This window comes from Neoarius graeffei, chromosome 15 (genome assembly GCF_027579695.1).
Source record: "Neoarius graeffei isolate fNeoGra1 chromosome 15, fNeoGra1.pri, whole genome shotgun sequence".
NCBI classification, from domain to species: Eukaryota; Metazoa; Chordata; class Actinopteri; order Siluriformes; family Ariidae; genus Neoarius; species Neoarius graeffei.
In genome coordinates this window covers 26,984,099-27,007,787 of record NC_083583.1, presented here as the reverse complement: position 1 = coordinate 27,007,787, position 23,689 = coordinate 26,984,099, and the positions used below count along the sequence as shown (strand labels likewise).

The following is a 23,689-nucleotide window of genomic DNA, read 5'->3' as shown; positions in this document are numbered from 1 at the left end:
TGAGATCTGGAGACTGGCTAGGCCACTCCAGGACCTTGAAATGCTTCTTACGAAGCCACTCCTTCATTGCTCAGGCGGTGTGTTTGGGATCATTGTCATGCTGAAAGACCCAGCCACGTTTCATCTTCAATGCCCTTGCTGATGGAATGAGGTTTTCACTCAAAATCTCACGATACATAGCCCCATTCATTCTTTCCTTTACACGGATCAGTCGTCCTGGTCCCTTTGCAGAAAAACAGCCCCAAAGCATGATGTTTCCACCACCATGCTTCACAGTAGGTATGGTGTTCTTTGAATGCAACTCAGCATTCTTTCTCCTCCAAACACGAGAAGTTGAGTTTTTACCAAAAAGTTCTATTTTGGCTTCATCTGACCATATGACCTTCTCCCAATCCTCTTCTGGATCATCCAAATGCTCTCTAGCAAACTTCAGATGGGCCTGGACATGTACTGGCTTACGCAGGGGGACACGTCTGGCACTGCAGGATTTGAGTCCCTGGCGGCGTAGTGTGTTACTGATGGTAGCCTTTGTTACTTTGATCCCAGCTCTCTGCAGGTCATTCACTAGGTCCCCCCGTGTGGTTCTGGGATTTTTGCTCACCGTTCTTGTGATCATTTTGACCCCACGGGGTGAGATCTTGCGTGGAGCCCCAGATCGAGGGAGATTATCAGTGGTCTTGTATGTCTTCCATTTTCTAATAATTGCTCCCACAGTTGATTTATTCACACCAAGCTGCTTACCTATTGCAGATTCAGTCTTCCCAGCCTGGTGCAGGTCTACAATTTTGTTTCTGGTGTCCTTTGACAGCTCTTTGGTCTTGGCCATAGTGGAGTTTGGAGTGTGACTGTTTGAGGTTGTGGACAGGTGTCTTTTATACTGATAACGAGTTCAAACAGGTGCCATTAATACAGGTAACGAGTGGAGGACAGAGGAGCCTCTTAAAGAAGTTGTTACAGGTCTGCGAGAGCCAGAAATCTTGCTTGTTTGTAGGTGACCAAATACTTATTTTACCGAGGAATTTACCAATTAATTCATTAAAAATTCTACAATGTGATTTCCTGGATTCTTTCCCCCCATTCTGTCTCTCATAGTTGAAGTGTACCTATGATGAAAATTACAGGCCTCTCTCATCTTTTTAAGTGGGAGAACTTGCACAATTGGTGGCTGACTAAATACTTTTTTGCCCCACTGTAAAGGTTTCTTCTTCTTAAATGCACATTTTTAATTCTTTGTAATGGCATGTTATATCTTCTTTATACTGTTGAATTCTCAGTTCTGATCACTCTGTCACAGGGTGTAACCACCAACAAACAGAAATAATATATTTTAATCCTTAATATTTGTCTTCACTATTCTCCATTATCTCTTTGCTTTCTTACATCTGCATTATGAAACTTCTACATGTTGCAACTGGACTTGCATGCACAGTCTTATGGCTGGAAAATTAATGCAGACAAGACCAAGGTCCTGGCAACCGAGTCCAAATTAAATCGGTCAACGGGTTTAAATATCTGGGGTCACTGGTATTGGAGAAGAAGGTGTCATCCACAGCCATGATTCACTGTCGGGTCAAACAGGCTGCTACAGCATTCGCCTTACTCAAGTGTTGAAAAATAAACATAATCCATCAAGAAAATATACAAACACTAATCCTGCCAATACTGTTCTATGGGTTGGAAATGCGGACGCTGTTCGTGATCATGAACAAGTGAAGTCTTACAAATGAAATGTTTGGTGATTTTCGCTCTGCACTCACCTTCAAAATGAGACCATTAAACTAGGATACAAATAGCAACCTATGACTGAGGAAGAAATCCAAGTCGAGTCAAAGGTTGCAGTGGCTCAGCCACGTGTGCGGGATAAATGCCAGCGACTTACCGTACAAACTTTTCTGGAGGCAGCAAATGACGAGAGATTGGAGACTCAAGCTCAAAGGAATGACACCCTTCTCACCACCAAGCACTGAGAAGCACTACCCAAAATCTAGCCGTAGCAACAATGTAGTGGCTACAAGCCCACCCTTATCCAGAAGCTAGGGATCAAAAAAGAAAAAAAAAAGACATTAGGGATGCTTTACTAACTTTTTTCTAAGAAACGAGAACAATCACATTTGACTATTAATAGCAGAAGACTGTTTTGGATAGTTGAATATTTGAAGTACGTCAACTGTCAATCGTATATAAAGAAAGGTAACATTAACAGGATAGCTTACTAATCCAAATCCTGTTGGAGTTTCAGTAGCTTGCTTGGTTTGTTAACTAGCTAACTCATGTTAATTCATACATGTTTTTAGCACCTTAGCTAGCTATCTAGCAAAGATGCCCCTTACACATTATCCGGAGCATTACCTATCGACTGGAGCAGCATTTGGAGATAAAACATAGCAACCAATTGCTACTGAACATCCAAGTATCATTTTAAGTTTAATACCGAGCTTTAGGGCTGCAGTTGACTTGCTGACTTTGGGACTGCGGTTGTCGTGAGTGGTTTTGCGCTCGGGTTTCCGTCGGTGGAGGGTTTATAGCATCGATGAGGCTGACTTTATGTTAGGACTGTTAATGTTATGGTCATGTTGTCTGCTGTTGCCCAAATGAGGATGGGTTCCCTTTTGAGTCTGGTTCCTCTCGAGGTTTCTTCCTCATGTCGTCTGAGGGAGTTTTTCCTTGCCACCGTCGCCACAGGTGTGCTCATTGGGGATAGATTAGGGACAAAATTAGCTCATATTTTAAGTCGTTCAAATTCTGTAAAGCTGCTTTGCGACAATGTTTGTTGTTAAAAGCGCTATACAAATAAACTTGACTTGACTTAATGCTGTGAAACATTAAAAGATCTGGCAAGCTTTTTCAGCTCTTTCAGGTAGATAAATGTGTACTTGTACATATTTCTGCATGTTTGATTTTGAGCTGTGGAGTGCTGATATCTCCACGGGTTTTGGCTCTCGCAATATTTGCAGATTATAATCACAGTGGTTTCCTCAGAAGCATCTAAAACTGAGGATACCTGACATATTGGGCAGGAGATGCCCGTATATCTCCACTGTCTGCTGACAAAAGCATTTGGTGCATGAAGTGTAGACTTTCAGCAGGAAACTGTCTTTTTTTTTTTGGCTTACAGACTAGCAAAGCTGCATGCATTATTTTTTTTTCCTACTCTGCAGCCGTGATCAAAAATAAATGTCGCAAAGTTAAATATTTTCATGTAAGAATTTTAATGATGCTCAGAATGTACTGTTATAGTGAGCCATCAGCTGAAGTAAGAAGAGTATATAGTTTGTTACTGTGCACCATGCTATTAAGCAAGGAAAGCATGGAAAGCTGTGCTGGACTCTGCGGTGTGGCATATAAGAAAACAAAAATGGCTGCATTCTTTTTGGTTTTCATTCTGGATTTGGTGCCTCGTGGGAGATCCAGTACTCCTCCCTGCTGTTTTTGGTAATGTGGGGGTGTAACCATGTCTGCAGACAAAACGACACCCTCTAACTTTAAACACGGCAAACGAAGCCTGTGAGATATAGGAATTAAGACATAAGTGAAAATTGTTTTTATTCTGAATATATTCGTTTTGTGGACTGGACCACAGAGATCACAGGTGTATCGAGACTGTTGTGATTTTGTCTGTATTCGCATTAACTGTTGACAGATGGGGTTATAATGATGGCAAATAACATGGATATTCCTGTTTCTGTGTGTGCGCGTGCACATGTGCTGCAGATCCCCAAGAGCTACCTGACCCTTCAGGAGGCCGTATTAGCAGAGAGTCAGAGGAGAGATGCAGAAGACGAGGTCCAGTATCTGACGGATCTGGAGCTGGAGCAGATCATTGAACAAAGCCCAGGCAGTGATATCAAAGACTACGAGGACCTCCAGACTGGTAATTAATACTTAGTGCATAATTGCAGAATTATTCAGCTGTAATAATGTTTCATTTAACACGTCCTTCATTTCAAGCACATATATGCATTTAATTCACTTAAACCTGATTTATTAGACTGATTTAAAGAGCCTCTTTTAATATTCTTTGCAATCGTATTTATATTTTATGGACATGCTATGCACTGTTTCTGCACTCTGACAGCAATCAGTTTTTTAATCGAGACGGGCACTGTGTTGCACTTCCCTGATACGAGTCATGGCCTGTGCAAGCTTTACTTCCTGGATGCCGTATGGCTAGCCGAATGTTTAGAGCGGATCGTGCATTTGAAGAGCTCGCGCTCTGTGGCACGTAACGGCCTGATCCGAACCGAGGACCTGCGCATGCTCCTGATTGGCACCGGCTTTACCCAGCACACTGAGGAGCAGTACTTCCAATTCCTCGCCAAGTTTGAGATCGCGCTGCCTGTCGCCAGCAACAGGTTGGTATCTAGAACCATGTCCAGTTAATTAATCATTCATAGCTAGTTAATGATTTTCATGGTCATGTTCCTTTCCCTAATATTAAAAGTATATATTTTTTTCACAATTAGCCAATATGTGAACAAATTGCTTTTCTTAATCATTACCATTTCAATCACAGTAATTATTCAGTTATTCACATTAGAGCATATCGTTTATTCTTCTATCCACATTCACTGGATATGAGCAATCGTGCGCTCTGATTGGCTACTCTACTACTCGGTTATCAGCTCATATACCGTGAGTAGAGAAAAACAAAATGGCGGAGCGTGTTGCTGAACCAACCGAGGACGAAATAAAAACTCTACTCTAAAACAAAACTCCCCAAAATACAAATAAAGCAACAAAATATGGAATGATGATAAGAATGTATCTTTATTTTTCAAGAATTATTATAGCATTTTTCACAAATTGCCACTGTCATTTCGCCGGTTTGTCAAGGGGAAATTATTTTTTCGGACGTTTTGTAAAAAGTTTTTATTTATCGAATTTGCTAAAAATAAAAATGCTCTGTTTCTCAAATTCCAGTGACTGTGAATAGAATAAAACAGTTATTCCACTCAGTCTCATCATGCATGGCTATCAGCTCATGTACGACTCGATTTTGTGGAATAATTGTAAACTATCTACTCTAAATTTTTCAATAACCATGAAACTAATAGGAAAGGTGTGTAGCTACAAGAGTGCTGAATTTAAGCCTGGACACACAGGTGAGTCTTGGGAATTTTGGGGTTCATCAGAAAAACGCTTTTTCTTTCATATTGTAAATATACTGTGTGTCTAAATCAAAAGAAGACTGTTCCCTCCTCAGTGACGTCAAATTTAAAATGATAAATACAAACAAAGTTCGACTCACAATAAATTAGTTAATTGCCATTTGATGCGAGGCCATTTTTTATTCACTCTGGTGTGTCACAAGCGCTTCATGCATAGACGTGCAGCTCTACTGATGACCAATTTTCATCATATTGATTGGTTAAAATAAAAATCAAACCACTGGTTCACCGTGGATTCTGTTCAGGTGAAAATATAGCATTTGGACTCCAACTGAATCCTATTTAAAAATCACATTTACATTACAAATATCACGTGCAGGTCATTTTAACCCTGAAAGTTACAAGGTGTAATAAAAGTGTTCCAAAATAACTCACAGTAGTTCATCAATGACAGTACAGGTCATGGCTTCCCAATTTCTCATTTACACTTTTATGGCTTCATTTTGTTGCTTTTGGAAATTGATAATATTCAAAATGAACATAATGCATGATATTTAAAAAAAAAAAACACTTTTGCAGGTGTAGTATTATTAAAGCATGAGTCTATAAAGCATCCTTTGTTAAGTAGTGAACAGAAATGAAATTTAATGTGATTTAAAGCAAGTTGTTTAATAATTTGGTGACTGTTTTAATGTCCCAAGCAAAATAATGTAGTTACATACACTGTAAAAATTATACATTTTTCAATACACAAAAAGGTAAAGCAATTTTGTCAGTTCAAGCATCATCATGGTCTCAGGCTCCACCTGGTTGCCCGTGTCTCATTTCTCCCACTCGCATTTCATCTGTATTTCCATTTCCATAGTTATCTCCTGCCACACCTGTTGCCTCCCAAACCAGCCATGGATATCCACGGTTTCCGCCAACATACCAGCAACACTATCCAGCGCCACTTTAAGATGAGCTTCGTTCCAGCAGGATTCTGGGAGCGCTTCATCGCCCGCATGCTGATCAGCCTCAATCAAATGGACCTGCAGGTAGACCGAGCCTTCTATTTGATTATTACAGGGTGACAGCATTTCTTCACAGGAACCTGAGCTTCAAGAAAGACAGAAACATTTGCATTTTTATGTATATAGGAATGAAACCTGGTTTACATTTACGGTACAGTACCAGTCAAAAGTTTGGACACACCTTCTAATTCAGTAGTCTTTATTTTTATTAATTAAAAACACGTCATGTCTTTAAGTAATGTTGGACTGTCGTTTCTCTTTACTTAGTTGAGGCAAGACATTGTATTTTTTTTTATTATTTACTGTTTACTGTGGGCGGCACGGTGGTGTAGTGGTTAGCGCTGTCGCCTCACAGCAAGAAGGTCCGGGTTCGAGCCCCGTGGCCGGCAAGGGCCTTTCTGTGCGGAGTTTGCATGTTCTCCCCGTGTCCGCATGGGTTTCTTCCGGGTGCTCCGGTTTCCCCCACAGTCCAAAGACATGCAGGTTAGGTTGACTGGTGACTCTAAATTGACCGTAGGTGTGAGTGTGAGTGTGAATGGTTGTCTGTGTCTATGTGTCAGCCCTGTGATGACCTGGCGACTTGTCCAGGGTGTACCCCGCCTTTCGCCCGTAGTCAGCTGGGATAGGCTCCAGCTTGCCTGCGACCCTGTAGAACAGGATAAAGCGGCTACAGATAATGAATGAATGAATGAAACATACAGTATTTTGTTTTTTAACATTTTTTTGTTTACTACATAATTCCATATACTGTACAGTGCCCTCCACGATTATTGTACCCCCTTGTAAAGATTAGTAAAAAGGGTTTGAAAAAAAAATCCACCTTTAGGTGAAGTCGCGTCATCTCACACTGAAAAAATGAGAAAAAGCCAACCTTTAATTGAAATAAATTTATTCAGGTTAAAACAAATCCATCATCAAGAAATAATTTTCAACAAAAATGCATGCCATTATTATTGGCACCCTTGCATTTAATACTTTGTACAACCTCTGTTTGCCAGTAAAACAGCACTGAGTCTCTCCTATAACATTTTATAAGGTTGGAGATACAGAGCAGGGTGTCTGAGACCATTCCTCTTTCCACAATCTCTCCAGATCATCCAGGGTCCGAGGCCCTCTCTTGTGCCCTCTGCTCTTCAGCTCGCCCAACAGGTTTTCAATGGGGTTCAGGTCAGGGGACTGAGATGGCCAGGGCAGAAGCTTAATTCTGTGGTCAGCGAACCATTTTTGTGTTGATTTGGATGTATGTTTTGGATTACTGTACTGCTGGAAGATCCAGTGACGACCCAGTTTTAGTTTCCTGGCAGAGGCAGCCAGATTTTGATTTAAAATGTCCCGGTATTTCATGGAATCCATGATGCCATGTACCCCAACAAGGTTTCCAGGGCCTCTGGAGAAAAAACAGCCCAAAACATCACAGAACTTCCAGCATATTTTACAGTTGGGATTGGGTTCTTTTCATTATAGCCATCCTTCTTTTTACGCCAAACCCACCTTGAGTGTTTATTGCCAAAAAAGCTCCATTTTTGTTACATTAGACCATAGAACACAGTTCCAGTCAAAGTTGTAGTAGTGTTTCCCAAACCTCAGGCACTAACATTTGTGGTTAACTGACGGAAAAGGCTTTTTTTCTGGCATACCTTCCAAATAATCTGTTGGAATGGAGGTAGAGTCTGATGGTGGTTTTGGAGACTTGGAAACCCTAAGATTGTACTTTTTCTTGTAATTCACCTACAGTGAACCTTGGGGTTATTTATTTACTTACTTACTCACTCTTATCATCCTCCTCACTGTACATGGGGACCAAATAAACTTGGGTCCTCTTCCAGGCAAGTCTGTAACAATTCCATTTGCTGTCCACTTTTTTTTTTTTCAATTATTGCCCTAACAGTAGAAATGGACATTTTCAGGCGAGTAGCTATTTTCTATAACTATTCCCTGACTTATGAAGGTCAACACACTTCTCCCTCATTTGGTTTGTTTTTCTCTTATTTTTCCCATGTTGATAAATGACTAAAGGAATTTGGCCTCTGTGTCACCACATATTTGTACCCCAGTTAATCAGGAAGTCATGGATTACAGCTTGAATATTCCTTCAAGAAAATTAAAACTTGTGCACCAAATTCTGGTGGTGTTGTTTTGTTTTTTTAATTAAAGATGCATGCTGTACAATCATTCTGCCACAGAAAAAGAACAGTTCAAAGAAATTACTGAAAGCCCATAGATAGATAGATAGATAGATAGATAGATAGATAGATAGGGCGGCACGGTGGTGTAGTGGTTAGCACTGTCACCTCACAGCAAGAAGGGCCTGGGTTTGAGCCCGGCGGCCGGCGAGGGCCTTTCTGTGTGGAGTTTGCATGTTGTTCGAATGGGTTTCCTCTGGGTGCTCCAGTTTCCCCCAAAGGCATGCAGGTTAGGCTAATTGGTGGCTCCAAATTGACTGTAGATGTGAATGTGAGTGTGAACGGTTGTCTGTGTCTATGTGTCAGCCCTACGATGACCTGCTGACTTGTCCAGGGTGTACCCCGCCTCTTGCCCATAGTCAGCTGGGATAGGCTCCAGCTTGCCTGCGACCCTGTAGGACAGGATAAGCGGCTACAGATAATGGATGGATGGATGGAGATGTGTGTGTGTGTGTGTATATATATATATATATAAGATGTACTGTACATTTTAAAATTCCTACTTACATAGAAATTTTCATACTTAGAAACTTGCCTAAATCTTAGATAGTGAATTCCTTATGAACTTACTCCTTACTTTACTGTGTTGTTACAGCAGCCACAGTTAGCAAAAAGGTAGTTATTGTTGGTTTTATTTTCTCTGTGTTGTTCATCAGGCCTTAGAGACTAAGAAAGGCATACGGAGCCTACGGAGCAGGAACACGGTGATTTACAGCTTTGCGGGGAGACAGCAGAAGAACCGCTGCAGCACATTCCGAGTGCGTCGCAGCCAGACCATCTACTGGAAAGAAGGGCTGTTGGTCACCTTTGATGGGGGATACCTGAGGTCAGACTTCACATACAGCTTTCAAGAACATGCAAACTTTCAGACATTATGATAATATTACTAACTTTTCAGTGACTTTTTTCCCCTTTACTGAGATCCTTAAAAACCCTGAAATGTTTCAGAACAACTCGTGGCACTCATGTACAGTCTGGTTGAGTTGTTGTAGAAGCAACTCATTTTTATCATTCTTCTTGTCCCTTGTTTGTGTTAACAGGAAAAAAAAAAGAATTGTGATCATATATAGGTTTTTTAACAGATTTATTCAGTGATATTGTTTGATATTGTTTAATATTGATATTGTCTTGTATTATGTCTGCTCCAACTTGTTAAGAAACCTCAGCACAATTAAATGTCCTAAAATGTATTGTAAAAATTATTGAGTAATATTATTAAGTTTTAATATTTTATTTACTCCACACATTTGATGTATTACACTACCCTAGAGCAAAGCCCTACTTCAGTGCACTGCATCCATTTCTCATGGAAGTCAAGAAGAATTGCTGATGTGATTTATGAGAAATGAGCAAAGCTTCACTGTAAACTCGTGAGAACTACCATCTCAGGCAGTCAGTTTTTTTCTTTGCACAGTTTCCTATGATTCTGTGCAGTAAAAAAGAGGCAGGGTACACAGTAGGCCTCTAAATCCTGAGCTTTTGGCCTCCCAAAGTCTGAAAACAAAATTGTGGTTGAAAGTTATGGAAATGATGGTAATAGTAAAACAAAGATTGTTGTTGCATAACATTTGTCATTTGAAGCAAGTACATAAAGGAGTGAAATAGTTAGACATTACTTTTTGGTAACATTGACTGTTGTAGCTCCAGTCCAAATCTATGTTGAATGCTGGCTGATTTGTCCTTTTTACAGAAATATTTCTTTATTTTACCACAATGCTCTTGAATTCTCAAATCTGATTGGTCAGATATCACAGATTTATATTAATGTACTCATGCGAATATGTTGCTGTTACTATAGTAACAGCTACTTCACAAGGACATTGATTATTTTCCAATAATAGCATGCACCCCAAGTGTTTTATTCCATACATTATGATGGTGAATAAAGATTATCCACATGAAGTTTTAGAAGAGTGAGAGCATTTAATTGGGCTTGACATACAGCAACAGTGACGTCATGATACAATTTTTTTTTTTTTGGGGGGGGGAGCTCTGGTCATCTGAGATGTATATTAGTCTGATAGTCTACTGTGCATAGTACTCATTGCCATTTTCTCCTGCAGTGTGGAGTCATCGGACCTGAACTGGAAGAAAAAGAAGAGTGGTGGCATCAAGATTATCTGTCAGTCAGAGACGAGAGACTTTTCAGCGATGGCCTTCATCACTGACCACGTTAATGCTCTCATAGAGCAGTGGTTTCCTGGTGAGATCAATCATAAACATGACTCTAAATAAATTCCATTTAATTCCATCATAAAATCCTATACTCTATTGATCCCATACTCCCAGGCCAGTTTAGCACCTGGACTCAGAATGTGGTGTGTGTGTGTATATATGTGTATGTATGTATGTATATATATATATATATATATATATATATATATATATATATATAGTGTGTGTATGTATGACGGGTATGTTGGGGCGTGTTGAATCACGTTGACATTTAACAACCCTCTGTAAATGTCACTGCTGTAGTTTTGAAAGAGAAATGTTGTCCCATTCTTGCCTGATATACAATTTCATTTGCTTAACAGTGTGGGGTCTCCTTTGTCATATTTACAGTGGTGCTTGAAAGTTTGTGAACCCTTTAGAATTTTCTATATTTCTGCATAAATATGACCTAAAACATCATCAGATTTTCACACAAGTCCTAAAAGTAGATAAAGAGAACCCAGTTAAACAAATGAGACAAAAATATTATACTTGGTCATTTATTTATTGAGGAAAATGATCCAATATTACATATCTGTAAGTGGCAAAACTATGCGATCTTCTAGGATTAGCAGTTAATTTGAAGGTAAAATTAGAGTCAGGTGTTTTCAATCAATGGGATGACAATCAGGTGTGAGTGGGCACCCTGTTTGATTTAAAGAACAGAGATCTATCAAAGTCTGATCTTCACAACACGTTTGTGGACGTGTATCATGGCATGAACAAAGGAGATTTCTGAGGACCTCAGAAAAAGTGTTGTTGATGCTCATCAGGCTGGAAAAGGTTACAAAACCATCTCTAAAATGTTTGGACTCCACCAATCCACAGTCAGACAGATTGTGTACAAATGGAGGAAATTCAAGACCATTGTTACCCTCCCCAGGAGTAGTCGACCAACAAAGATCACTCCAAGAGCAAGGCGTGTAATAGTCGGCGAGGTCACAAAGGAGCCCAGGGTAACGTCTAAGCAACTGAAGGCCTCTCTCACATTGGCTAATGTTCATGAGTCCACCATCAGGAGAACACTGAACAACAATAGTGTGCATGGCAGAGTTGCAAGGAGAAAGCCACTGCTCTCCAAAAAGAACATTGCTGCTCATCTGCAGTTTGCTAAAGATCACATGGACAAGCCAGAAGGCTATTGGAAAAATGTTTTGTGGTTGAATGAGACCAAAATAGAAATTTTTGGTTTAAATGTGAAGCATTATGTTTGGAGAAAGGAAAAGACTGCATTCCAGCATAAGAACCTTATCCCATCTGTGAAACATGGTGGTGGTAGTATCATAGTTTGGGCCTGTTTTGTTGCATCTGGACCAGGATGGCTTGCCATCATTGATGGAACAATGAATTCAAGTAATGAATGAGGCAAAAGGAAATGGCAAAGAAATCTGGAAGAATATTAATCACCTCATAGGGAAGGAACAATATTTCTCTGGGGGGCTTCAGTTAAAAGTTCAGGGTAAGCTAGTTGAGGATGATACTACTACTGCCTCTATGTTTAATTCTTTTTTTTTCTTGAATCAGTACAGGAGCTAGGTAAACATTTTAAAAAGATGGATCTGAAGAATACTGTCCACATTAACAGGTTAGGACAGGTTTTTGATCTTGATATAGTTGATGAAGGGAAAGTTCACAAAATAATTTGCTCCCTTAGAAATTCAAAGTGCAGAGATGCCTTTCATCTAGACACACTGCTTATTAAAAAGCATGTTGATAGTCTAACCCCCCCATTGCTCATTTAATTAATCTTTCAATTATTCAAAGTCTTTTTCCTTCAAATTGGAAACATGCCATTGTGACTCCTGTATATAAATCTGGTGATCAGTATGAAGCCAGTAATTATAGACCTATAAGCATACTGCCTGTATTATCAAAGGTGGCTGAGAAGGTTGTCATTGAACTGCTGACAACATTTCTTAACTCAAGCAACCCAAGTTTACACAGTATGCAGTTTGGCTTCAGAAAAAATTCTTCCACTGAAACTGCAGTCTTGCACCTCATAGAACAAGTAAAATCTAAGCTGGACAAAGGCGGGATTGTTGGTGCTGTATTTTTAGATCTACGGAAAGCATTTGATACAGTTAATCATGATGTACTCATTTCTAAACTTGCAAAATTTAACTTCTCAACTAATACACTGGCATGGATGCCCTCATATCTATCCAATAGAATGCAGTGTGTTAAAGTAAAAAATGTGTGTTCCAGTTACCTAGAGTGTAAAATGGGCGTGCCTCAAGGTTCAGTGTTAGGCCCACTACTGTTCAGTCTATATCTCAACGACCTACCTCAGAATTGTCATGGCATGGATGTACAGATGTATGCTGATGATACAGTATTATACACGCATGCAAAAAATACTCAGGTGGCAGCTGAGAAATTAACTAAAGCAATGGAGGGTGTGGTTAATTGGCTTGACCAATCTTGTCTTAGTCTAAATGTCAGCAAGACAAAAGGTATGTTTTTCTCTAAGACCAACACTCACTCCTAACACAGGTATATTTATTAGGGGTGAACAGATTGACATAGTAACTCAATTCAAATATCTTGGTGTGACACTAGATGTAAATCTAAACTTTAAGAAACACATAAAAAACATGACCAAAACTATTAAATACAATCTAGCAAATTTTAGACAGATTAGACATTCTCTTTCTGTGGAAGCAGCAAAGATATTTATGCATGCATTGATTTTCTTGCATATTTCATACTGTATTACCTGTTGGGGGCAGGCTGGAAAAACCACAATCAAACAAATTGAATCATTATATCAACAAGCACTAAAGGTGTTTGATAAAAAGCCATTTCTGCACCATCACTGTGAAATTTTAGACAAACATAATCTCTTGAGCTTTGAGAATTTTCATTTCTTTTCAAACCTCTGCATAGTGTATAGAATTTTAAACGGTCTGGCTCCTACTTGTCTACTTGAATTTGTCCAATGTCGCCCTGTAAACTCTGTAAGATCCACCAGAATAGCATCCATACACAATTGCATAGTACCCTTTCGCTATTCTACTTTTGGTCAGTCAGCATTTGCAGTGAATGCCACCACACAGTGGAATGACATACCCGACGACATAAAGAGCTCTGGCTCTATTAGCAGTTTTAAATTGCAATTAAAACATCTGTTGAAAACCACCCAACACTGCACTCATTGATGACTGACAAAACACTTTCATACACATCATATACTTTCTGTATTTTTATTTACTCACAATGGTGTTGACTGTGTGTATAGTGGAGTGTGTCTTGTTGTATGGAGTGTGTCTTGTATATGTGTGTCTTGTTGTATTTTGTATTGTCTATATTGTCTATTATGTTTGTATGTTTGAATGTTGTCCTGTGTTTATTTGTAATTGTGCCCTGCCAGGGGGACTGCAGATGTAAATTAGCCAAAGGCTAACTCTGGTACAGTGCATCAGATGGAAACATTTATGTTAAAAACTGTACATGGTCCCCTACAAATAAAATGACATAATAATAATAATAATAATAATAATAATAATAATAATAATAATAATAATAATAATTCTGAATTATACCAGCGAATTCTAAAGGAAAATGTCAGGACATCTGTCCATGAACTGAATCTCAAGAGAAGGTGGGTTATGCAGCAAGACAACGGCCCTAAGCACACAAGTCGTTCTACCAGAGAATGGTTAAAGAAGAATAAAGTTAATGTTTTGGAATGGCCAAGTCAAAGTCCTGACCTTAATCCAATGGAAATGTTGTGGAAGGACCTGAAGCGAGCAGTTCATGTGAGGAAACCCACCAACATCCCAGAGTTGAAGCTGTTCTGTACGGAGGAATGGGCTAAAATTCCTCCAAGCCGGTGTGCAGGACTGATCAACAGTTACCGGAAACGTTTAGTTGCAGTTATTGCTGCACAAGGTGGTCACACCAGATACTGAAAGCAAAAGTTCACATACTTTTGCCACTCACACATGAAATATTGGATAATTTTCCTCAATAAATAAATGGCCATGTATAATATTTTTGTCTCATTTGTTTAACTGGGTTCTCTTTATCTACTTTTAAGACGTGTGTGAAAATCTGATGATGTTTTAGGTCATGTTTATGCAGAAGTATGGAAAATTCTAAAGGGTTCACAAACTTTCAAGCACCACTGTAGTCCTTCATAACGTGCCAAATGTTTTCAGTGGGAGGCAGGTCTGGACTGCAGACAGGCCAGTTTAGCACCTGGACTCAGAATGCAGTTTGGCATTGTTTTGCTGAAATAAGCAAGGCCTTCCCTGAAAAAGATGTTGTCTGGATGGTAGTACATTGCTCCAAAACCGGTATATAACATTCAGCATTAATGGTGCCTTCCCAGATGTGCAAGCTACCCCTGCCATGTGTTCATGATTTCTCAAAGAATTTCTAATTTCGATTCGTTTTCCACTTCGCCTCAGTCCATCGTAAAAGAGCTCGGGCCCAGAGAAGGCAGTGATGTTTCTGGATATTGTTTATATATGGTTTTAACTTGCATTTGTGGATGCAATGATGAACTGTGTTCACAGACAATGGTTTTCTGAATCTTTTAATGACATTTAATGATATTTTAGGCGGCACGGTGGTGTAGTGGTTAACGCTGTCGCCTCACAGCAAGAAAGTCCGGGTTCGAGCCCTGTGGCCAGCGGGGGCCTTTCTGTGCGGAGTTTGCATGTTCTCCCCGTGTCTGTGTGGGTTTCCTCCGGGTGCTCCAGTTTCCCGCACAGTCCAAAGACATGCAGGTTAGGTTAACTGGTGACTCTAAATTGACCGTAGGTGTGAATGTGAGTGTGAATAGTTGTTTGTCTCTATGTATCAGCCCTGCGATGACCTGGCAACTTGTCCAGGGTGTACCCCGCCTTTCGCCCATAGTCAGCTGGGATAGGCTCCAGCTTGCCTGCGACCCTGCACAGGATAAGTGGTTACGGATAATGGATAAATGTTGCTGGCACTAAATTCAAAATGAGCACGTTTCAAAAAACAATAAGATTTCTTTTTGGTATGTTGATATGAACATTTTATATGTTGTAAATCATAGCATTCTGTTTTTATCTACATTTTTCAGAGTGTCCCAACTTTTTTGGAATTGGGGTTGTTATTACAGCACTACTGAGTTCTGATTTTGTGATCAAAAAATGTTTGTTAATTTTCTATAACAGCAGCTCTGACATTAGTTCTGGCTGTAAGGGTTGTATTAATCCACTTGTTCCAATACATTACCATTTCTATAGTAACAGCTTATACATGGACTTATATGGCAGATGCTCACGTACAGAGATTAAAAACGTTTGTAGTTGCTTAAGTGGTGAAGTTTTCAGTAAGGAAATGTTTTGGTATTTTCGGAATCCAGTCTGGCCATTCTTCTCTGATCTCTCATCAGTAAGGTGTTTCTGCATATAGGGCTGCTGTTCACTGAATTTTTGTTTTGTTTTTCACACCATTCTGTATAAACTCTAGATACTGTGTGCATGAAATTTCTAGGAGATCAACAGTTTCTAAAACACTCAAATCAGCTCGTCTGGCACCAACAACCATGCCAAGTCACTGAGGTCATGTTGAAACATCCCGTTATTGGAAAATAAACTTTAGGGCAGTAACAGTAACTCTGCTTTGTGTCAGGCCACATCACACCGCCCCAGTGTTGTTTATTTTCCTACAAGTTTCATTCCTTGCGTTAATAATGCAAACATAGAATAAAAGATTTTCAGGTCAGGACTGTGGCAAAGACTTCAGCTCAGGTAACAATACAGTGCTAAAGTATAGCAACACTAATGGGACAAAAACAAAACTAGAGTACACATGTAGAGGCCATGAATTGATGTTTTAGTGACATTACAAAATGTTGTCAAAGAATACAGTGTGTAAATCAAAGCAGATCATACACTATTTGGCTAAGTGTATGTGGACACCTGAACAGCACACCAATATGTGGTTCTTTCCCCAAAAGTTTCCACAAAGTTGAAGCACATAGTTGTCGAGAATGGTTTTTGTACGCTGTAGCATTAACATTTCCCTTCACTGGAACTAAGGGGCCAAAACCTGTTCCAACATAATAATGCCCCTGTGCACAAAGAGAGCTCGATAAAGACACAGTGTGCCAAGGTTAAAGTGGAAGAACTTGAGTAGCCTGCACAGAGCCCTGATATCGTACCCACTGAACACCTTTGGGATGAATTGGAACACAGATTGTATGCCAGGCCTCCTCGCCCAACATCAGTGTCTGACCTCACTAATGCCTTTGAGGCTGATGGGGCAAATCCCATTTGACTTCACTGTGACAAACTTAATTATGATATTTACTTACAACATTAGGGCGGCACGGTGGTTAGCGCTGTCGCCTCACAGCAAGAAGGTCCGGGTTCGAGCCCCGTGGCCGGCAAAGGCCTTTCTGTGCAGAGTTTGCATGTTCTCCCCGTGTCCGCGTGGGTTTCCTCCGGGTGCTCCGGTTTCCCCCACAGTCCAAAGACATGCAGGTTAGGTTAACTGGTGACTAAATTGACCATAGGTGTGAATGTGAGTGTGAATGGTTGTCTGTGTCTATGTGTCAACCCTGTGATGACCTGGCGACTTGTCCAGGGTGTACCCCGACTTTCGCCCGTAGTCAGCTGGGATAGGCTCCAGCTTGCCTGCGACCCTGTAGAACAGGATAAAACAGGTACAGATAATCAGATGAGATGAGACTTACAACATTACATTTTTGAGTATGAGATCTTGAAATGCAGTGTCGCTCTGTCCAGTGCAACAGCTCAATTATGTAGCTCGGGATCATATTTTTAAGTCACATGAAAGTCTACAAAATCTAGCATAACATTTTCTTATTGATATAAGTACAGTGGCTTGCATAAGTATTCACCATCCTTGAATTTTTCCAATGCTGCTGATCATCCTGATAATGTCATTCCTGCAACAAAGCATGGTGGTGGTAGCAGCATCATGTTAAGGTCAAGGTCTTTTTATTTGTCATTTCAGCCATACGGTATACAGTTGGTACAGTACACAGTTAAAACGAAACTACGTTTCTCCAGGACCATGGTGCTACATTGAACATCACAGGACTACAAGTCTACATATAACAACATAAAGTGCAAGAGTGCAACAAGTACAATATTGCAGAGAGTAAATGACACATGCCCCTTTTCCACCAAAGCAGTTCCAGGGCTGGTTCGGGGCCAGTGCTTAGTTTGGAACCGGGTTTTCTGTTTCCACTGACAAAGAACTGGCTCTGGGGCCAGAAAAACCGGTTCCAGGCTAGCACCAACTCTCTGCTGGGCCAGAGGAAAGAACCGCTTACGTCAGCGGGGGGAGGCGGAGTTGTTAAGACCAACAACAATAACAAGACCGCGAAAGATCGCCATTTTTAAGCGACGAGAAGCAGCAGCTGTACAAACGCGAAGTCATCCATTATTATTATTATTGTTGTTGTTGCTGCTGCTGCTTCTTCCGTGTTGTTTTTGCTTTGATATTTGCGCCAAGGTTTATGTAAACGTAGCACCGTAACTGACGTATACAGCGACGTAATGACGAATACAGCAACATAATGACGTGGCTCCGCTTAGCACCGCGAGCTATGGAAAAGCAAACTGGTTCTCAGCTGGCTTGCAAGTTGAACGAGCTGTGAACCAGCACCAACACTGGCCCCGAACCAGCCCTGGAACTGATTTGGTGGAAAAGGGGTAACAATGGACAATAAACGACACAAAGTGCAGACACAAGCAACATAAGGTGCAGAGTTGAGTGTGCATATTGAGGTAGTATATGAAAGGAAATAAATAAATGTAAACTTTGCGTGTGCAAAAGACACTGTAAGCATTATAAGGCAATAGTGCATTATTGTCCACTGTGCAAAGATTGCAGTGTGAGTTCAACAGTCTGTGAGAATCAGTCCACGTCGAGGAGTCTGATGGCATGAGGAATTGAAGTAGTGTATAAAAATGGAATAAATAAATGTGAACCGTGTGTGTGAGAGAGAGAAAGAGAGACGTTGTAACCACTGTAAGCAATAGTGCAATATTGTTCACTGTGCAAATACTGCAGTGTGAGTGGTGTGTTCAACAGTCCATGTGTTATCAGTCCAGTCCCTCAGAGTTGAGGAGTCTGATAGCATGTGGGAAGAAACTGTTACAGAGCCTGGCTGTGAAGGCCCGAATGCTTCGGTACCTTTTTCCAGACGGCAGGAGGGTGAAGAGATTGTGTGAGAGGTGTGTGGGGTTGGCCACGATGCTAGTGGCTTTTCAGATGTAACGTGTGGTGTAAATGTCCATGATGGAGGGAAGAGAAACTCCAATGATCTTCTCAGCTGTCCTCACTATCCGCTGTAGGGTCTTGCGATCCGAGACAGTGCAATTCCCAAACCAGACTGTGATGTAGCTGCTCAGAATGCTCTCAATAGTCCCTCTGTAGAATATTGTGAGGATGGGTGATTGGAGATGGGTTTTCCTGAGCCTCCGTAGGAAGTAGAGGCGCTGCTGGGCTTTCTCGACTGTGGAGTTGGTGTTGAGGGACCAGGTGAGGTCCTCCACCAGATGAACACCGAGGAATTTGGTGCTCTTGACATTCTCCACAAGTGAGCCGTCGATGTACAGTGGAGAGTGGTCATTCCGTGTTCTTCTAAAGTCAACAACCATCTCTTTTGTTTTGTCCACGTTCAGAGACAGGTTGTTGAGACTGCACCAGTCCGATAGCCGTGCAGAGTCAACAACCTGTCTCTGAACATGGACAAAACTAAAGTGTTACACTTGACCTTCCTGGTTGCTCGTCTGACTAATGCCCTCCTTACATGGTCACTGATTTGTGATGTTTGCAATATTTTTATTTCTTAAAACTGATTGATAGACCTGGACTTGCCCTGGACTTTTTGTTTTTAAATAGCGTATTGGTTTTCATGATGCTGTTTGTTTTGGTATGTTTTCTAAGAAACTCTAAGTCCTTCCAGGAATGGGTGTTTTATATTGAGATTATATGATACTTTAATTGCACTCAGTTGGACTCCATTTATCTGATGGGTAACTGCTTGCAGTGGAAATAATTTTGGACTTGCTTATGAAACTTAGAAATTCGTATTTGTAAAATAAGGATAATGTAAGGATATGTTTTGTTTTAATCCACCCCCCACCTCAGTACTAAGTGCTATTTTATGCATCTCCGTGAAAAGTATTCCCAATTAAGTCCATTTCAGTTCCAGATTGTAGCGCTGCAAAATATGGAAAAGTTCAAGGGTGTGAATACTTATGCAAAGCACTATAATTCAGATTTTCTCAGTGTGGTATCTAATCATACCACTTATCCAGCTTCTAACTGCTTTCGGGCTTAAAATCTCTTTCTCTTTATGTACAAGGTGGTTTTGTGCTCCAAGTAGATGCTTGCTGTTCCATATTCAGATTGAATAAGACTTACAATGAGCTTTTTACTCACTAAAGTGATACAGCAATTTATAATAAGCTTCAGTGCCATTAACTTTTGCAATCTATTTGAGTGCCAGACACAGTGCAGTGATGAAGATGAGTCATGGTTTATTCAGCTCCACTGCCTTTTTGTCAACGTACATAAAGCCAGTCTCTCAGCCAGCATGCTTCACTGCGCCTGCTTTATTTGTGCTGTTCAAAGAACCAACTCATGTAGCTTTTCCTTCCACAGCCATCCTACTGTTTCTGCATTTGAAACGCGAGCAAATATGAACAGTTTTCTGTAAATGAGATTTCTGCCACATTAGACTACTCGCACAACAAGGTGCGGTTAATCTTACTGCATTAAAGGAGATATCAAATGTTTAGGAGGAAAGAAGATTATTTACCTTGCCCATGTGTGTAAACAAGAGAATTTGCTTTATACTTTTTGCTATAAATAAGAGAATCGTTCGTGTTAATTTTGTTTAACTTTACTCTCTGCCCATTGAAGTGTGACCGGCATGAAAACTTTGGCTAGCAATCGCAGGAAGTGATATCAGCCAAAATTATTTTATGTAACCAATAGAGTAAGTAGTAGTGGTTAGCGCTGTCGCCTCACAGCAAGAAGGTCCTGGGTTCGAGCCCCGGGGCCGGCGAGGGCCTTTCTGTGTGGAGTTTGCATGTTCTCCCCGTGTCCGCGTGGGTTTCCTCCGGGTGCTCCGGTTTCCCCCACAGTCCAAAGACATGCAGGTTAGGTTAACTGGTGACTCTAAATTGACCGTAGGTGTGAATGTGAGTGTGAATGGTTGTCTGTGTCTATGTGTCAGCCCTGTGATGACCTGGCGACTCGTCCAGGGTGTACCCCGCCTTTCGCCCGTAGTCAGCTGGGATAGGCTCCAGCTTGCCTGCGACCCTGTAGAAGGATAAAGTGGCTACAGATAATGAGAATGAGAATAGAGTAAGTAGACACCGATATAGAGCTCTGACATGACTATCAATTTCCCAAATATGCACAAACACAAACCAAGCCATTTCTAAATAATAGTTTAACATGAACCCTTTAGTGCCTTTGTGTGGTCCAAATGTCTAAGTCAGAGTACAGTTAATGTCTAAATTAATTGTCTATAAAAGCAACACCGACAGCATCATTTTATGAATCGCAAATAAACCTGCGACTTAATTTATAAAACTAATATTAGTGAGTAGACTTTTCCTAATCTGTTTCTACAGTGGTACTTGGAATTTCTGAACCTTTTCGAATATTCACAAGTCCTAAAAGTAGATAAAGAGATCCCAAATAAATAAATGACACAAAAATACTAGGTCATTTATTTATTGAGGAAAAATGATCCAATATTACATATCAGTGAGTGGCAAAATGTAAATGAACCTCTAGGTTTTAGCAGTTACATTGAAGGTTAAAATAGAGTCAGATGTTTTCAATCAATGGGAAGACAATCAGGTGTGAGTGGGTGCCTTATTTTATTGACACAACAGGGATCTATCAAAGTCTGATCTTCACAACACGTTTGTGGAAGTGTATCGTGGCACGAACTAAAGAGATTCCCGAGGACCTCAGAAAAAGAGGAGTTGATGCTCATCAGGCTGGAAAAGGTTACAAAACCATCTCTAAAGAGTTTGGACTCCAACAATCCACAGACAGACAAAATCCCTCCTGTGTCAGGACCTGGTCTTCCCAGACAGTCTCCCGTCCCAGTACTAACCAGGCCCTTAAAGTGCATTGGGTGGTGCCGATCTCCATTTCAGTAGCCCGCAGCCTCTCACCTGTTACATAGCTAGGGTTACAGTGGGGAGCTAGTCCTCTGGTAACCACAGCAGTTTGACTCCCTAATCACATCCATATTGTGGCATACTTTACCAGATGGTACCATTTTTATGATGGTATTTGGCATGACCTGACCATAAATAGGACTCACAATCTCCCAGTCAAGAGGCGGACACGCTAACCACTAGGCCAACTCATGGTACAGACAGACAGATAGAGGAAATTCAAGATCATTGTTATCCTCCACAGGAGTGATCAACCAACAAAGATCACTCCGTTAACAAGGTATGTAATAGTCCCAGTGGTCTCACAGTAGCCCAGGGTAAATTCTCAGCAACTAAGGCTACATCCACACGACAACGGCAACAAGATGTTATTTAAAAAAATATCGCATCCACATGGGCAACGATCAGTAAAATATCAGGTCCATATGGCAACGCAACGCTTGCTGAAAACGATGCAATACACATGCCACACCTCTAGGGGCGCTGTAAGACGGTCCCTTCGGAGACACCAGAACAATAGAAGAAGTAAGGACGCATGCGCATAAACTATTATTAGACTTCATATTAGCCACAAAGTCAGAAAAATCTGTTCGTAAAATTGCATTATAATGACCAAATACAATGAAAAGTATTTTTCCAGTCTCACCTGTGAAAGGTAATCCCATGTGATCATGTTTGGACGGCAAACCTGTTGGTACAGTTAAACGCAGCACATGAATGAGGCATCTTTATTCTCCGCTTTGCCCCATCCAATATGGCGGCGAGGATGACGTATGATTCTACGCGGAAGGCGGCGTCTTTAATGGTCCGGAATAAATTGAATGCTACACGTTGATGGATTAATTTGTTCTTCTACGCCCTTTTTGAGGAATGTATTGTAGAACTTAAACCAACATCTGAAGAGGCGAGATCGCTCCTTTTTTTCCCTATTTTTGCTGGCAGGATTGACTCTGCCCTAAGAGCTATTTTCTCTCTCTCTCTCTCTCTCACTTTGCACCATTACACAATAAATATTCACAGTGAAAATATTTTGTAAGCGCGTTTCATGAACCAAGTTATAGGATTTGTTGACAACTTCCATCGAGTTCGTTACACTTCTACCCAGCGTGAAGCACATGTGGTTGTGACGTCATCGTAAACAAATCCGTTCTACTCATTCAGACGACTTCGCAACGGCACCGTTGCCAGATCTTTCCACTCTGGAACCCGTTCTCAAAAGATTTCGTTTTGGGGCACCCAAAACACCGGTGCTGTGTGGACGCCAGGCTGAAACGATAAACAATTGTATCAGATTCACCTGAATCCGTTGCCGTGTGGACAGGGCCTAAAGGTCTCTATCACATTGGCTAATGTTAATGTTCATGAGTCCACCATCAGGAAAACACTGAACAACAATGGTGTGCATGGCAGGGCTGCAAGGAGAAAGCCATAACGCTCCAAAAAGAGCATTGCTGCTCGTCTGCAGTTTGCTAAAGATCACACAGACAAGCCAGAATGCTACTGGGAAAAATGTTTTGTGGACGGATGAGACCAAAATAGAACTTGCTGATTTCACTGTGTTTGGAGAAAGGAAAACACTGCATTCCAGCACAAGAACTTGATCCCATCTGTGAAACATGGAGGTTGTAGTATCATGGTTTGGGCCTATTTTTCTGCATCTGGGCCAAGATGGCTTGCCGTCATTGATGGAGCAATGAATTCTGAATAATTCTAGTGAATTCTAAAGAAAAACCTGGACACCTGTCTGTGAACTGAATCTCAAGAGAAGGTTGGTCATGCAGCAAGACAACGACCCTAAGCACACAAGTTGTTCTACCAAAGAATGGTGAAAGAAGAATAAAGTTAATGTTTTGGAATGGCCAAGTCAAAGTCCTGACCTTAATCCAATCGGAATGTTGTACGAGCAGTTCATGTGAGGAAACCCAACAACATCCTGGAGTTGAAGCTGTTCTGTACAGAGGAATGGGCTAAAATTCCTCCAAGTCAATGTGCAGGACTGATCAACA

The 23,689-nt window shown here is 40.8% G+C and overlaps 1 protein-coding gene across 1 annotated transcript in view; it reads left to right on the top strand.

Moving 5' to 3' along the window:
• lrrk1 (leucine-rich repeat kinase 1) overlaps window positions 1–23,689 on the top strand; it is a 266,364-nt gene that overhangs the window by 137,101 nt on the left and 105,574 nt on the right. The window contains exons 19-23 of the mRNA XM_060941094.1: window positions 3,712–3,871; window positions 4,076–4,352; window positions 5,974–6,145; window positions 8,961–9,130; window positions 10,368–10,507. Of these exons, the coding sequence (XP_060797077.1) occupies window positions 3,712–3,871; window positions 4,076–4,352; window positions 5,974–6,145; window positions 8,961–9,130; window positions 10,368–10,507 (919 nt within the window). The remainder of the gene's footprint in view (window positions 1–3,711; window positions 3,872–4,075; window positions 4,353–5,973; window positions 6,146–8,960; window positions 9,131–10,367; window positions 10,508–23,689) is intronic.